We start from the raw sequence: 17,626 nt of genomic DNA on the forward strand, positions 1-17,626 counted from the left end.
GGCCCTCTTTCTGGGACTCACCCACAAACAGGACCAAGCCTGGCCTGTTGAGGAGTGACGGACTCCATCCTAGCTGGAGGGGTGCTCTCATCTTATCTACGAAATAGACAGGGCTCTAACTTCCCTAGCTCCACAATAGGATAGGGTACAGGCCAGGCAGCAGGCTGTTAGCTAGCCTGCCAGCTTAGTGGAGTCTGCCACTAGCACAGTCAGTGTAGTCAGCTCAGCTATTCCCATTGAGACCATGTCTGTGCCTCGACCTAGGTTGGGCAAAACTAAACATGGCGGTGTTTGCCTTAGCAATCTCACTGGAATAAAGACCTCCTCCATTCCTGCCATTATTGAAAAAGATTGTGATACCTCACATCTCAAAATAGGGCTACTTAATGTTAGATCCCTCACTTCATAGGCAGTTATAGTCAATGAACTAATCACTGATCACAATCTTGATGTTATTGGCCTGACTGAAACATAGCTTAAGCCTGATGAATTTACTGTGTTAAATGAGGCCTCCCCTCCTGGTTACACTAGTGACCAAATCCCCCGCGCATCCCGCAAAGGCGGAGGTGTTGCTAACATTTATGATAGCAAATTTCAATTTACAACAACTAAAAAACAATGATTTCGTCTTTTGAGCTTCTAGTCATGAAATCTATGCAGCCTACTCAATCACTTTTTATAGCTACTGTTTACAGGCCTCCTGGGCCATATACAGCGTTCTTCACTGAGTTCCCTGAATTCCTATCGGACCTTGTAGTCATGGCAGATAATATTAACATTTTTGATGACTTTAATACCCACTCCAAAAGGCTTTCGGAGCCATCATCGACTCAGTGGGTTTTGTCCAACATGTCTCCGGACCTACTCACTGCCACAGTCATACTCTGGACCTAGTTTTGTCCCGTGGAATAAATGTTGTGGATCTCAATGTTTTTCCTCATAATCGTGGACTATCGGACCACCATTTTATTACGTTTGAAATCTCAACAAATCATCTGCTCAGACGCCAACCAAGGATCATCAAAAGCCGTGCTATAAATTCTCTGACAACCCAAAGACTCCTAGATGCCCTTCCAGACTCCCTCCGCCTACCCAAGGACGTCAGAGTACAAAAATCAGTTAACCACCTAACTGAGGAACTCAATTTAACCTTGAGCAATACCATAGATGCAGTCGCACCCCTAAAAACAAAAAACATTTGCGATAAGAAACTAGCTCCCTGGTATACAGAAGATATCCGAGCTCTGAAGCAAGCTTCCAGAAAATTGGAACGGAATTGGCGCTACACCAAACTGGAAGTCTTCCGACTAGCTTGGAAAGACAGTACCGTGCAGTATCGAAGAGCCCTCACTGCTGCTCGATCATCCTATTTTTCCAACTTAATTGAGGAAAATAAGAACAATCCAAAATGTATTTTTGATACTGTCGCAAAGCTAACTAAAAAGCATCATTCCCCAAGAGAGGATGGCTTTCACTTCAGAGCTCCAAAGCTCAGTTGTCCCGAGTCTACACAAGACCTAGGATCAAGGGAGACACAAGTTTTTTTTGTACTATATCTCTTGACACATTGATGAAAATAATCATGGCCTCTAAACCTTCAAGCTGCATACTGGACCCTATTCCAACTAAACTACTGAAAGAGCTGCTTCCTGTGCTTGGCCCTCATATGTTGAACATAATAAATATCCACCGGATGTGTACCAAACTCACTAAAAGTGGCAGTAAAAAGCCTCTCTTGATAAAGCCAAACATTGACCCAGAAAATATAAAAAACTAGCGGCCTATATCGAATCTCCCATTCCTCTCAAATTTTTAATTAAAAGCTGCCTTTTTGAAGACAAACAATGTATACGAAACGCTTCAGTCTGGTTTTAGACCCCATCAAAGCACTGAGACTGCACTTGTGAAGGTTGTAATTGACCTTTTAATGGCGTTAGACCTAGGCTCTGCATCTGTCCTTGTGCTCCTAGACCTTAGTGCTGCTTTTGATACCATCGATCATCACATTCTTTTGGAGAAATTGGAAACCCAAATTGGTCTACACGGACAAGTTCTGGCCTGGTTTAGATCTTATCTGTCGGAAAGATATCAGTTTGCCTCTGTGGATGGTATGTCCTCTGACAAATCAAATGTACATTTCGATGTTCCTCAAGGTTCCGTTTTAGGACCACTATTGTTTTCACAATATATTTGACCTCTTGGTGATGTCATTCGGAAACAGAATGTTAACTTTCACTGCTATGCGGATGACACACAGCTGTACATTTCGATGAAACATGGTGAAGCCCCAAAATTGCCCTCCCTGGAAGCCTGTGTTTCAGACATAAGGAAGTGGATGGCTGCAAATGTTCTACTTTTAATCTCGGACAAAACAGAGATGCTTGTTAAAAGGTCCCAAGAAACAAAGATATCTTCTGTTGAATCTGACAATTAATCCTGATGGTTGTACAGTCATCTCAAATAAAACTGTGAAAGACCTCGGCGTTACTCTGGACCCTGATCTCTCTTTTGATGAACATATCACAACTGTTTGTAGGACAGCTTTTTTTAAATCTACGTAACATTGCAAAAATCTGAAACTTTCTGTCCAAAAATTATGCAGAAAAATGTATCCATGCTTTTGTCACTTCTAGGTTAGACTACTGCAATGCTCTACTTTCCGGCTACCCGGATAAAGCACCAAATAAACTTCAGTTAGTGCTAAACACGGCTGCTAGAATCTTGACTAGAACCTTTTTTAAAAAATCATATTATTCCAGTGCTAGTCTCTCTACACTGGCTTCCTGTTAAGGCAAGGGCTGATTTCAAGGTTTTACTGCTAACCTACAAAGCATTACATGGGCTTGCTCCTACCTATCTCTCCGATTTGGTCCTACCGTACATACCTACACGTACGCTATGGTCACAAGACGCAGGCCTCCTAATTGTCCCTAGAATTTCTAAGCAAACAGCTGGAGGCAGGGCTTTCTCCTATAGAGCTCAATTTTTATGGAATGGGCTGCCTACCCATGTGAGAGACGTAGACTCTGTCTCAACCTTTAAGTCTTTAATGAAGAGTCATCTCGTCAATAGGTCCTATGATTGAGTGTAGTCTGGCCCAGGAGTGTGAAGGTTAACGGAAAGGTACTGGAGCAACAAACCTCCCTTGCTGTCTCTGCCTGTCCTGTTCCCCTCTCTCCACTGGGATTCTCTGCCTCTAACCCTATTACAGGGGCTGAGTCATTGGCTTACTGGTGCTCTTCCATGCCGTCCCTAGGAGGGGTGCGTCACTTGAGTGGGTTGAGTGACTGACGTGATCTTCCTTTTTCGGGTTGGCGCCCCCCCCTTGGGTTGTGCAGTGGCGGAGATCTTTGCGGGCTATACTCGGCCTTGTCTCAGGATGGTAAGTTGGTGGTTGAAGATATTCCTCTAGTGGTGTGGGGGCTGTGCTTTGGCAAAGTGGGTGGGGTTATATCCTGCCTGTTTGGCCCTGTCCGGGGGTATCGTCGGATGGGGCCACAGTGTCTCCCGACCCCTCCTGTCTCATCTTCCAGTATTTATGCTGCAGTAGTTTGTGTCGAGGGGCTAGGGTCAGTCTGTTATATCTGGAGTATTTCTCCGGTCTTATCCGGTGTCCTGTGAGAATGCCTCAGGGCTACCTGGCCAGATGACTCCTTGCTGTCCCCAGTCCACCTGGTCGTGCTGCTGCTCCAGTTTTTACTGTTCTGCCTGCGGCTATGGAACCCTGACCTGTTCACCGGACGTGCTACCTGTCCCAGACCTGCTGTTTTCAACTCACTAGAGACAGCAGGAGCGGTAGAGATACTCTGAATGTTCAGCTATGAAAAGCCAACTGACATTTACTCCTGAGGTGCTGACTTGTTGCACCCTCGACAACCACTGTGATTATTATTATTTGACATTGCTGGTCATCTATGAACATTTGAACATCTTGGCCATGTTCTGTTATAATCTCCACCCGGCACAGCCAGAAGAGGTCTGGCCACCCCTCATAGCCTGATTCCTCTCTAGGTTTCTTCCTGGGTTCCGGCCTTTCTAGGGAGTTTTTCCTAGCCACCGTGTTTCTACACCTGCATTGCTTGCTGTTTGGGGTTTTAGGCTGGGTTTCTGTACAGCACTTTGTGACATCAGCAGATGTAAGAAGGGCTTTATAAATACATTTAATTGAATAATCTAAAGCCAGTCATACAAACAGAATTCTCCACAGCAATAGATTTATTTCCCATGTAATGGAAATACATGCAATAGTTTCTATTAACACACAGACCTGAGGACACGGATACTTGTCTGAAGAAAGTTAAACATAGGTAGAAAGTGCATCTCGCTTCACCTGAGATTTCCTCAAAGCATAGCTGTTTAGAAACAAATGAAAATGTACAATTAATAACATTTAACATAGAATATCATCTGGAAGTAGACTATTTAACTGTGCAAAAGTCCTCAACAACAACAACAACAAACAAGTCATTGTGTAGCGACATTAGGAACATGCCGTCTGATGCAGGTCAGACAATACCAGAGATAAAGCAGTAATATCCCTATCCTGAGTCTACTTAGAGTTAAAGAAAGTGTAACCTGAGAGAGAGAGAGAGAGAGAGAGAGAGAGATCACAAAATAACCACACAAACCTCACACAACACTGAGAAAGACCCTAGAATCTGTATAGATTTGTACATATGATCAATGCATGAGTACATTAGCTCAGTGCAAACTCAAAGAGGAAAAACTCCAAGTGACCATACAGCTTCAATTTCATAGACCATAAATAGTCTAATATACATATGTGTTGAAGACGTATGACTGCTTTCTTTGACCCGAAATCAGTACTCTGACCCTATTTGTCTGTTTGAGCCTGTCGTGAAACACTTCCCCTTTATGCAGACTGTGTATCATTAATCTACTTCCTTCTCAAGGTTATCAGCCTCTCAAATAAATGTAGTGCTAGCCCATTTCGACAGTGTGACTGGAAAACACTAGCATGCCAATGAAGATATGATTTATAAGGATGATGGTCACTTGTTTGTCCCTGTTGCACCCTGGTCAATCCTCATTGCGTTGTAGTATCCATTCTCCTCCAGAACCTCCTCTAGAATGGCCTGAAATGAAAGATCACTTATAGCATTCATATTTCCTAACCAGATTCAGAGTTTCAGCCAGACATAGACATCCACATGTCCAGAAATATGTCAACTACAACAGGCTATCCTATTGTATTTATTTCTATACAATAAAAAAAACTGATATTAACCTGCATCTGCTCATAGCTGATTCCCTCCTTGAGATCACCATTTTCCATATCACCTGTAGCACAAAGTTACATTTTAGGCTTCTAAACACCTAGACAAGGGTTATAGCAACCCCCATGGGAGACAACATGAGAACACAACACTCATCACGTAGCTTTGGTTCTTGGCTCAGTATTCTGTTAGGTTGCTATGTGTCACGCCCTGACCATAGAGAGCTTTTTATTCTCTATGTTGGTTAGGTCGGGGTGTGACTAGGGTGGGTCATCTAGGTGATTATATTTCTATGTGAGGCCTGGTCTGGTTCCCAATCAGAGGCAGCTGTTTATCGTTGTCTCTGATTGGGGATCATATTTAGGCAGCCATTTCCCCTTTGTGGAATCTTGACTATGTATAATTGCCTGTGAGCACTATTGTAGCTTCACGATATATTGTTTTCCTTGAGTTTCTCTTCAAAATAAAAAGGATTGAACCATACCACGCTGCATCTTGGTCCACTCATTATAATGATCGTGACACTACGTTAACCAGTATGCACTAGCACTGAGGTTAGGGTACCTTGCTTTCAGGGTTGGGGAGTAATGGATTACATGTAAGGGATAAAGTAACTAATCCGTTACCAGCAAAAATATTGTAATCAGATTACAGATACTTTGGAAAAACTAGATAATTACTTCAAGGATTACTTTTAAATTCAGAAAGGATGTTTGTGAGAAAAAAAATCTTTGACACTTCTCTGTTTTTTCAATGACGTTCAAATCAGCATTGAAAAAAGGTGCAAGTTTAAATTTGTTCCACCTGAGCGAGTCTGACCACAACTCAGAGACCACTATGATGACACACCAAATGTGTTTGATGGATCGCAGGAATAAGCTTTTGTAGGTTACAGTCCAAGCTATGTCTTCCAATGGTGCGACTGCTGTCGGCATCCAAAGATTATCCAACTTGAAGGACAGGATGACAGTAGTTGTGTCGTCTACGTGGATACGGATATCACTTACTATTGTTATCTACATAGCGCATTGATGAGAATCACACTGCTGCTCTCTCATTTAGCTATTTGCGCCGTACGGAATGTGGTTGTTGTGGATGGCTGTTCGCAAACCTAAATGTGTATTTGAACCCAATAATGTTTGAATTTAGGAAGATGCCCATCATTCATTACTTTTGAAACCAGTGGACAGCCAGTGAAAAAACGTATAAATGCCTCATGAGCTTAGTTCAACTGTCACACTCCATGAGAACCCAAAATATAAGCTTGTTTTACTCCAATGTTTATAAACAAACACTGTATAGCCTCATAACATGGTTAAAATGTTGATATCATGGATGGTCAGTCCTTGCATCCATAGCTCTGTCTATTAATCTGAGAGTGGTTACATTTCTCCAGGCCCATCCCTCAGCTTTTGTTACCAAAAGAGGCGGGGCGACCATTTTGTTATTGTTTCATCTGTGGATTTAAGCAGCTGCATATTATCAAGATATCAAAGTGTCACCAACAAAAAGATAAACAATGGGCCTATAGCAAATGTAGCATATGGCATTCCTTTTTCACATGTAAATAGCACTTTTCAGTAGTGCTCAAAGCATGCCATTCCATGAGAGCAGAATTTATTTTTCAACTCGAATCAATAAGCCCAATCAGTCCTCCATGATAACAATCATAAATCATAAACAACAGAGTAGGGCTGGCTAATAAGTTGTTCGTTTTGGGGTCATGTCCAGGTAAAACAATTTGGCTAATCTATACTTCCACATTTCCATGTCCTATTTTTGAAGATCCAGGGTGTAAAACATTTATTGGAATGACTGGAATTCTGATAGACTTTGGTTTTTAATGTAAAGATATAATTTAATGGTATTATTATATGTACTAGAAAGCGATGGGTTAGAAGAAGCCTACATAACCAACCCATAAAGTAAAATGTAACATCCATTATGGCCAGCTATGTAAACTTTAACATTGATTTATCCTGCAATAGACGTTATTCAATTGGTAACATACATTTTTGCCTTCTTCTAATGCCTCTTAAGGGGAAAATAATCTAAAAGTAACCGAATGTAATCAGATTACGTTACCGATTACAATTTGGGACAGGTAACTAGTAACTGTAACGGATTACATTTAGAAAGTAACCTACCCAACCCTGCTTGCTTGGCAGCACCTAGATGGTCTCCTCCAAAAGACTGGACCAGAGACCACCAGTCTGAGCTGGCAGAGCCTGACTCCATTAGCTCTGGAGACCCCTGAAGCAGCTGGAAACAAAATGGAGATCAACACATACAGGTTTGACCTGTTAGATGAACTAGACTGGTATATAGGCTTACAATGCCACGCTGACTACCGCAGCGCAAATCCATAGTTGAGGCAGACCGCTCTAACGTTGCTGTAAGTTCCTGGTGTCTTGTACTTACCTTGTTAAGTTCCACCTTGAGATTGTAGGGACTGCTTTCGTAGTGGAACAGGGACTTTTTGAATCTCTCAATCGCCCGCCGTTTGACACTGTGCTGAAGAGCTGGGGGAAGCTGAACATAAAATGGTCAAAAACAGTACGATTTTAAATATAATGGCTCAAATGTCTAGACATACTATATACACCAACCAACTGGTACATAGCTCTCATTATTATTATCGGAACTCTAAATCAAGTAAAAATCTAAAGTACATATACACTTACCTGAGTGATGTAAATGATCTTATGCAGTTGTACCAGGAGTCTTTGGACGGGATCATCGATCTGCCGAACCTTCCTCTGAGACACACAGATTCCTGCTGACACTATGAAACCCACATGTTTATCAGTTGAGTTGAACCCACTTAACCAAAGTTGAAGGAGGAAAGAAGAACATCCTTCAAAATGACCCAATTTACCTGGTCGAGGTTTTGGCTTCGAAACAGCAAACTCACCACTGAGGAAAACAGGATGGTTATTTTATCACTTGACTGACAAACTGTTGTCATGACACAAACAGTATAGGCACTCTTCAGATGAAGTGATGATATGGGTAACATTCAACAACATATAATATATCAGAGTATGATCGTATATAGACTCACCCAGCTAAGTTTGCTTCATCTACCACAGAAGCACTGACACTACTCTTTATCGGCCCTTTAACAATAAAAAAAACATAAATTGATTCCAATCCAAACATGACACTTGAAAATACTCCTAGTAATTGAATGATCTAAATTCAAGTGAGCATTTTGAATTCAAGTGCTCACCAGCGTCTTTATACCCCGAGACAGTGGAGATGTTGGTATGAGAGGGATCTAGATCTTTATCTGAGCCATTATCTATATAAACACATAGATCATAATCAAGATGGTAGCAAATGTTATGAGAAACATTAATTATGGCCATATAATCCAAGAAAGATTTACCTTGGCTGGGTATTTTTTTGCTTTGATTTGAGCTGTGGCCTAAAGATAAATATGGTATCATGGACTCATCAGAGTCAGTCCTAGTACTGGTTTTCTCCTGGTCTTTAGAGGAGTGGCAGCAGCTGACCCTGCCCCGATGGCTCTCCAGGAAGTACTTCTGTGCTCGCTTCCTGTCTCGCTCTGCCCTCCTCTCCAAAGCATTCTGAGAAGTATACAAACTGTCCATGAACCTCATCATGATGTCAGAGATCTTGGAGCTGACTTCCACAATGTCTGGACGCAAGTCTGCGTCGGTTGTCAGGCAGCTGAGGGGTATTATGGGAGTTATTTAGGTAGTAATCAGATAATGTAGCATCTTATCAAGCATTGTCCATCATTGATTTGTTTGATACAATGGGAGCTCTTTGCTATCCACATCAAAGATCTTTAAGTGAAACATAAATGAATTAACTTCATCATATTTGAAAACTTTTATACTATATTTATACTTACCATTTAATCATGTCTGTGACTCTCTCTGAGAAAATGCCTTCCTCCACTGGTTCATAGACTGCCTCCACAATCTACTAACACAAACCACAGTTTAGCAACAATAGCCCTAGATACATAGAGAACCTATGTGAGTAGTGTGTGTGTATATGTGCGTTTGCATGTTACCTTGGTGGCGAGGGAGAGCATGTTGCTGCTGTAGAATGGAGGCCTCAGTGTGGCCATCTGGTAGAGGATACATCCGCTAGCCCAGACATCAGCCTTCTCCCCATATGGCTCACTCTTCACTATCTCTGGACTACACACACACACACACACACACACACACACACACACACACACACGCAAAATGGCAGTTGTAGAGATCATTCAAATGATATTGGAGTGTCAGTAATGAAGCTTGATAAAGGCAGTCGTACCTTAAGAGACGACCTACTTCATCATCAGGACAGATCTACCTGAAATCTCCCCTGAGTATGAGTAACAACTATACCCATAACTCACCAGGAGTACAGTATGGTCCCAACCACTGATGTTAGCTTGCTGTTCTCCTGTTTCTGTTTAGCCAGCCCAAAGTCAGCTGAAATGGATTCAGGTCAAATGTTTTACCGACACGTATACCCTCAGGCATAAGGACATGATGTACGTAAAACGAATGGTAAGTGGTTTGCGGAAGGATTGGACTCATTCATATTTACGTGTGACTCTGGTTTTAGTAGAAGATGCCATGAGGAGAGAGAAATAGAGCATGAAAAGGACAACTGTGATTGACTGACTGATAGTGACTTTGTCCCTCTCTCCAAGCATGACGTTATTAGGAGTGAGGTCTCGGTGGACGATCCTCTTCTCCTTGTGCAGGTACCTTAAAGCCAGACACATCTGAGGAATTTCATCGGGAGAAAAAAAAACCAGGGATATGCATTCTTTAGTAAACAACATCATAGCATTGAACGATTCATTCATTCATTCATAGCAATTATCCAAGAGAGAATTCACGGTTACAGTAGCTTTGTTGTCAGTGCAAAGCAATGGAGGCCGATACTTACCTGGATGAATATGTTCCAAAGTCTCTCCTCTGTGAATTGCTGCTCCTTCTCTTTCAGAGAGTTGAAATGGTCCCAGAGGGGAACACCTTCTATCAACTCCATGACAATGTATAGCCTGTCACCTGAAACAGTGTTCATAGCCATTTAAAAAGCTGATATCTTAATAATGTTAACTCAATGCTTTGTGTGATGTATTGCTGTCTCTACCTTCTTGCCCTTTGGGCTGTTGTCCGTGCCCAATAATGTTTGTACCATGTTTTGTTCTGCTACCATGTTGTGTTGCTACCATGCTGTGTTGTCATGTGTTGCTGCCTTGCTATGTTGTCGTCTTAGGTCTCTCTTTATGTAGTGTTGTCTCTCTTGTTGTGATGTGTGTTTTGTCCTATATTTATATTGTATTTATTTTCATTTTTAATCCCAGGCCACCGTCCCCGCAGGAGGCCTTTTGCCTTTTGGTAGGCCGTCATTGTAAATAAGAATTTGTTCTTAACTGACTTGCCTAGTTAAATAAATGTTAAATAAAAAAATACAGAAATTTAAAAAAATAGTGGTGTGTGTCTGATACTTACCTTTCAAGAATGTCTTGTAATATTTCACAACATTTGGATGGGTCATCTTCAGGGAACAGAGAAAAAAAAAGTGCTCATCATTCAAAAAGAGGTACTGACTGGTGTGTTGTGGGTAATATTGTATATAACCATATGGTAGAATATCAACAAACAAAAGCAACGTGTGAGACATGAACTACTGTATCTGGCCGAAAGTAAACCAATGCTAACCTGTTCCTTAATGATGGTGAGCTCAGACACTATCTTCTCCACATTGCTGTCTCTGGACTTCTTATCTTTACCGAAGGCAGGATTGTGGAGGTTCACTTCCTTCAGAGCCAGAAGGTTCTGACCACTCTGTTTCCTCACCTCTCAGCACAACCGCACACAACAATAAAAACCAAACAGGTAGAAAATATAGTGGAGTGATATTAGTGCCAAAATACACTTTGGATTCAATTTCTTTTGGCACTAAAACCACTCCATAGTCATGCCAAATGGTACAAATTCAAACATGTAGAGGTAGCAAAATTCTAGTGATCATGAGTCCTTGAAATCAAAGCACAATCAGACATGCCACATCAATCACAACCACATTGTAACCACATTGCAACCACATTGTAATTGTCATGTGTCCACTCATACAGGCACATTAAGGTTGGCACTGATGAATGGCTCAGTGGGAGGCTCTACCTTGAACACACTGCCGAATGCCCCAGTGCCTAGATGGTCCAGTATGGAGTAGCCATTGATCACTCTCAGAGGAGGGCGGTTCTGGTCGACAGTCTCAATATTCTCCCTCAGGCTGTCCAATTCCTCCTGCTAAATGTAAGCCAACACGCCAGTAAACAATCCTCACAGAGTGGAGTAGAGTAGTAATGACGGCAGAGAATAGTTCATGAAAATAGTAAATGAATCATTATTCTGATTATACGGGGCTTTACATTACAATCTAAAAGGAGACAGGACAGGACAAATGAACGTACAGGTAAAACTGCCAAAATAATGGAAACACTTGAGTAAATGAGGGATAAAAAGTATATTGAAAGCAGGTGCTTCCACAATAGAGTTCCAGACACTTGTAGAATCTATGCCAAGATGCATTGAAGCTGTTTTGGCTCCTGGTGGCCCAACACCCTTTTAAGACACTATATGTTGGTGTTTCCTTTATTTTGGCAGTTACCTACCTATATGTTACATATAGACGTTTTTACAGTATAGCAGTTTTCTCACAGTGTAGAGAGAAACTTTTGCTTGAAGTGCTTCATAGACAGTGATGTCTCTCACATAATGTCCAACATCAATGAACAGCTCAAATAAATCTGTAGGAAAGAGCCTGAAACATATATTTTTTTAAAGTACATTTTCTGAAAGAAAAAAAGATGTACATTGACTTTAAGAAACAATGTCTTATGTCATCACCTTTTAAATAGATGTCGGTTACATTCCATGCTGAAGAGGAAACGTAGGGTCCGAAATGCATAGCACTGTCAACATCAACAATAACATAATGACTGTCATTGTAGTATAAGGACAAACATGACATGATAATTGTAATTACACCATTATGTAATGTGTAATACCTGTAGGGATATTGCTTTTGGTCCATTGCGAAAGCTTTGTGGCAGAATCAATTTCGCAATTACATAGACCCCATTCTCCTGACGAAGCAAAGAGAATGCATTTCAAAAATGCCCTTTCCACTAACACAATTCTGAATCAATATCATAGTCCTATATATTGTCCAGTTCATTGATCGTTCTAATGTAAGCCAACACTCTGTTTCTGTTTGTGGCTAGGCGCCCTTACCTGAACCACCTGATGTGCAGTGGTGTCATCCAAAACGAGCTCAGTCAGAGCCGCACAGCATGCTTCAATAAAGACAGACATTTACACAAGATCATGTTAGGGTTAGGGTTAGTAGTCTAAATATCCAACATGTCCAGTGTATGTTCCTACCTGACTGTAGAGACATGGTGTCGTCCACATCCTCCTGTGGACTGAGCTCCTCACTGACGTGCTGTCTCTGGATGCGTCCCGCTGCATTGGCACTGCAGAGGGCCTCGATAGAGGAGCGGTCCGAAACGTACGCCCGCTCACTGGAGCAGACAGCATACAGTACATTACGGAACCCTACGAGTCTGGGTTGCATACCACTTTCTCATCATCTGAATTTCCTCATGGTCATAATAATCACTAACCAATGTTTCAACCACTGTCTTTGACCCACTAAACTCTCGAGTAACTCTTGACAATACTATATTAGCTTAACCAGAGGTTGCATACCATTTTCCCATAATCACAATTTTCTCAAGGTCATAATATGCACTAACCTAAATCTCACCCAATATACTGTATTTGACCCAGTGAACTCCTGAGTAGTCTATGCTCTCCATGAACTTGTATGATACTTATTTAGTCTATCCAGGTAGCCTCTCACCTGTCGAGGATGTGAAGCAGCTGTTGCACCCCTCCCCAGGTGCGTATTTCGGCGCTGGTGTCTGGCTCTTCACACAGCTGGACCAGGACCCACACTACGCTCCACAGCAGCTTCAGGTGCTCCCCGTGCAGCAGGCTGAGCAGCACCGGCAGGCCCTCGCACTCCCTCACCTGCTCCCGCACCTGCCGCACCGGGGAAAGCAGCCGCAGCAACTCTGCACTCATCCTGAAAGGGACACAAAGAAAAATGGATACGCAAAACACATATCAAAGCAAGACATTGGAAGATGCATGTTATTGCCAGTGATATAGTCATGCTGTTGATGGGGGGTGTAAGGCAAACTGTTATTTTGAGGCAACTTTGTTGTGCAAAGATGAACGCATAGAGTGTGACTGACTAGGGAGGTAGGTACTGTACCTTTTGGACAGTAAGTCATAATCTTGTAGTATAACAAGAAGATTCTCCACGATTGACAACTCTCCTATCTTCTTCTTGCATTCTGAACTAGGGGATAGATCAAGTGATGTATTTAAGTGTTAGCTACAGTGCATACTTTTACTAAAGGTATGCATGATGTCCCAAGGTCCCTTTATTAGAGCAGTTACCTCTCAGCCAATGAGGTGAGTGCTAGGAGGGCACCTAGTAATACACTGCTGTCACGTGTTGATAGGAGCTTTACCAGGGTCTGAGCATGAGCATGAAATCTTACATCATTATATGCTCATTAGTTACTACTTTCCAAGACAGAAAAAAACAAAAACCTATCCACAAGTAATGGGGAACAGACATTGGACTAACAGTCAGTTAGGAGTACAGTTCTTCATTTAACACAATCCTACAGTACATTGTATGAGGCAGTGACATTTGTACAATTGTTTACCTTATGAGCGCCACTCTCAATAACCCACTGCCTTTGGTCCTCCACTGCAGACAGTTTCTGAAGCATATCTATTCGGGAATGAAGAGACAAGGAACAATAAGGAAGGACATTGAGGGAAATACAGGCTACTTTTTGGGGGGATTTGATAACTCACACGTCATGGTGGCCAACTTCTCCATGGCAAATGTCTGCTCTCCACACCCCAGATAACTGCTGCACACCAACTCCATGTACTAAAGAGGGAGGGAAAGGGATAGAAAGTGACAGCTATAAAAAGCAACACATGACTGTCAGACTAGAAGGTTTTTTAAATAGATTTAAAGTACATTTACCCTTGCGAGAAGATCAACACCTTGGAGTTGATGAAAAACTCTCTGAAAAGACAGGGTATGACGAGAATTAAAAAGATACCTGAAATCAGAGTGTTGAATTGTCCTGCTTGCTTGTCAGGTTTTTGTCAACAAGTCAAAAGAGAAAGGCAGCACGAGTCATATCTATTTTAAATCATACGAAGTTGAAGGAAGAAAAGGCCCATCATTCGTTTTACCTGATAAAGTGGTTCTCTTACGAGCAATCGTAGACAGATGAGTACTCTAAGGACAGACTCAGGTGGTGCATGGTCGACCCAGTCACTACAAAGGAAGTACACACACAACTGAGCAACTTTCAAGACCTTCATCAGCTGCACAAAAATGGTTGATACCACATGAGACTACCTGCACAGTCTGTTCTTGACCAAAGAGGTAAGGATCTCCAAAAAAAGCTTATGTTGAGGATGACTGTTGAAACAATGTTGATTTCTGTATGTTGCACTGTTAGACGGAAAGATGTGAAAGAAAAGTTAATTATGTGATCAATCATATTCAAGGGATCCTAAATGAATTATTTAGGGATATACCTGAATTTCTCCAGCTCATGATCTTCAGAGGTTATGTGAATCTGACTCCTATTGTTGCTGGCAGTATTTAGCTGGAGAATGGTCTGGGATCTTCCTCCACTGTTGCGGACCTTACATGACTGACTCAATACTGCCACCTGGAATGTCAGGCAGACAAACCTGATCACATCATACTGTACAGTCATGGCCAAAAGTTTTGAGAATGGCACAAATATGAATTTTCACAAAGTCTGCTGCCTCAGTTTGTATGATGGCAATTTGCATATACTCCAGAATGTTATGAAGAGTGATCAGATTAATTGCAAAGTCCGTCTTTGCAATGCAAATGAACTGAATCCCCAAAAAAACATTTCCACTATATTTCAGCCCTGCCACAAAAGGACCAGCTGACATCACGTCAGTGATTCTCTCGTTAACACAGGTGTGAGTGTTGACAAGTACAAGGCTGGAGATCACTCTGTCATGCTGATTGAGTTCGAATACCATACTGGAAGCTTCAAAAGGCGGGTGGTGCTTGGAATCATTGTTCTTCCTCTGTCAAATATGGTTACCTGCAAGGAAACACGTGCCGTCATCATTGCTTTGCACAAAAAGGGCTTCACAGGCAAGAATATTTCTGCCAGTAAGATTGCACCTAAATCAACCATTTATCGGCTCATTAATAAGAAGTTCAAGGAGAGAGGTTCAATTGTTGTGAAGAAGGCTTCAGGGCACCCAAAAAAGTCCAGCAAGCGCCAGGACCGTCTCCTAAAGTTGATTCAGCTGTGGGATCGGGGCACCATCAGTACAGCTTGCTCAGGAATGGCAGCAGGCAGGTGTGAGTGCATCTGCACGCACAGTGAGGCAAAAACTTTTGGAGGATGGCCTGGTGTCAAGAAGGGCAGCAAAGAAGCCACTTCTCTCCAGGAAAAACATCAGGGACAGACTGATATACTGCAAAAGGTACAGGGATTGGACTGCTGAGGACTGGGGTAAAGTCATTTTCACTGATGAATACCCTTTCCGATTGTTTGGGGCATCCGGAAAAAAGCTTGTCCGGAGAAGACAAGGTGAGCACTACCATCAGTCCTGTGTCATGCCAACAGTAAAGCATCCTGAAACCATTCATGTGTGGGGTTGCTTCTCAGCCAAGGGAGTGGGCTCGCTCACAATTTTTCCTAAGAACACCACCACGAATAAAGAATGGTACCAACACATCCTCCGAGAGCAACTTCTCCCAACCATCCAGGAACAGTTTGTGACAAACAATGCCTTTTCCAGCATGATGGAGCACCTTGCCATAAGGCAAAAGTTATAACTAAGTGGCTCGGGGAACAAAACATCGATATTTTGGGTCCATGGCCAGGAAACTCCGCAGACCTTAATCCCATTGAGAACTTGTGGTCAATCCTCAAGAGGCGGGTGGACAAACAAAAACCCACAAATTCTGACAAACTCCAAGCATTGATTATGCAAGAATGGGCTGCCATCAGTCAGGATGTGGCCTAGAAGTTCATTGACAGCATGCCAGGGTGGATTGCAGAGGTCTTGAAAAAGAAGTGTCAACACTGCAAATATTGACTCTATCAACTTCATGTGATTGTCAATAAAAGCCTTTGACACTTATGAAATGCTTGTAATTATACTTCAATATTCCATATTAACATCTGACAAAAATATCTAAAGACACTGAGGGAGCAGACTTTGTGAAAATTATTATTTGTGTCATTCTCAAAACTTTTGGCCACGACTGTACAACACAAAATAGAGGGTTCGACATTCAGCTGAATTGACATGTCCCCTTACCTGGTGTCTGTGAGCATTAGTTTCAAGCAGGGACAGTAGTTTCCTGAGATCATGTGATTCTCTAAAAAATGTTACATTTTGGTCAATCCTTTTATTCCAGTCAAAACAGGACATCAGTTATGTGCGAATATTTTAGTTGAAAATGTCCCAAAAAATACTAGGCCTATTTTGACATTATGTATGTGCAGTATCTGAATTGACTGAAACTACTTCTATACAACTTACTTGTTGTCTGGTCCCTTTACCTTCTGGAGTAGTTTGTCTGCTCTTCTCACCTTTTTAACTGGGTTGGGCATTATATAAATTCCCTTCTGCTTCCATGGGTCATACCTGAGGTACAACTTCCGATAATTGACACAATATAACAATTGGCATTTGGTACATTGTAACGGCTCTCAATATACAAATAAACATAGTCTGTTTTAGAAACATTAGCCTAGCGGTAGCTAGTAACACTGAACAACAACAGGTGCGACATAATCGTTCAGGAATAATGCAGCCATCCACTACAAGGGAACACAAAACAAAGGACAAACATGTTTCCTTTGAGCCACTGAGCAGTCCCTTACCCTCCTTCACCATGGCAAATATGTAGGATACACCTGTTATTTTATTATTCTTTTTCAAGCTTGTTTTCTCCTTCAAGGTTGCAGTTTATTAATGGGCATATTATTGGAAAGTTTGTGCCCGAATTGGAAAAGGACATACTGAAATTGATGATAGTTTGAACCAATAGGTGGAAGCAACATTATTATGTGGTAGTTTCTATGGATACAACTGACGCCTTTTCGCATTCCGTCACCAGATAATTTTGTTTTTGGAATGTAGTTGTTTGTTGTTCCCCTGTTATTACAGCTCAGTGGTTGTTGCAGTTTCACCAAGTGCATAAATAAACACATTAATACTAAATAA

General features: G+C 41.8%; 1 protein-coding gene across 1 annotated transcript; it reads right to left on the bottom strand.

Annotated features, from left to right (window-relative positions):
• Positions 1 to 5,012: 5,012 nt before the first annotated feature.
• Positions 5,013 to 17,010, bottom strand: LOC139377045 (NIMA-related kinase 10). Its single transcript, XM_071120105.1, has 33 exons — positions 16,940 to 17,010; positions 16,715 to 16,775; positions 14,930 to 15,066; positions 14,748 to 14,843; positions 14,579 to 14,663; positions 14,364 to 14,405; positions 14,186 to 14,264; positions 14,032 to 14,099; positions 13,757 to 13,836; positions 13,569 to 13,655; positions 13,152 to 13,376; positions 12,671 to 12,810; positions 12,521 to 12,582; positions 12,295 to 12,372; positions 12,134 to 12,198; positions 11,945 to 12,047; positions 11,405 to 11,533; positions 10,943 to 11,080; positions 10,733 to 10,778; positions 10,164 to 10,285; positions 9,894 to 9,996; positions 9,622 to 9,697; positions 9,286 to 9,415; positions 9,121 to 9,191; positions 8,629 to 8,933; positions 8,470 to 8,541; positions 8,302 to 8,356; positions 8,116 to 8,153; positions 7,922 to 8,022; positions 7,659 to 7,769; positions 7,397 to 7,499; positions 5,249 to 5,304; positions 5,013 to 5,096 (listed from the first exon to the last, which is right to left on the bottom strand). Exons 1-33 carry the CDS (start codon positions 17,008 to 17,010, stop codon positions 5,013 to 5,015), a joined length of 3,219 nt encoding a protein of 1,072 aa, XP_070976206.1.
• Positions 17,011 to 17,626: the final 616 nt, after the last annotated feature.

This window comes from Oncorhynchus clarkii, chromosome 2 (assembly GCF_045791955.1).
Source record: "Oncorhynchus clarkii lewisi isolate Uvic-CL-2024 chromosome 2, UVic_Ocla_1.0, whole genome shotgun sequence".
NCBI classification, from domain to species: Eukaryota; Metazoa; Chordata; class Actinopteri; order Salmoniformes; family Salmonidae; genus Oncorhynchus; species Oncorhynchus clarkii.

Excerpts from the sequence above, each read along its gene's own strand:
- LOC139377045 (XM_071120105.1), bottom strand. The coding sequence starts at position 17,010 with ATGCCCAACCCAGTTAAAAAGGTGAGAAGAGCAGACAAACTACTCCAG. Across the intron at positions 15,067-16,714 it reads CTAATGCTCACAGACACCAG|GTGGCAGTATTGAGTCAGTC; the intron begins GTAAGGGGACAT and ends CTGACATTCCAG. Across the intron at positions 10,779-10,942 it reads TCACCATCATTAAGGAACAG|ATGACCCATCCAAATGTTGT; the intron begins GTTAGCATTGGT and ends TGTTCCCTGAAG.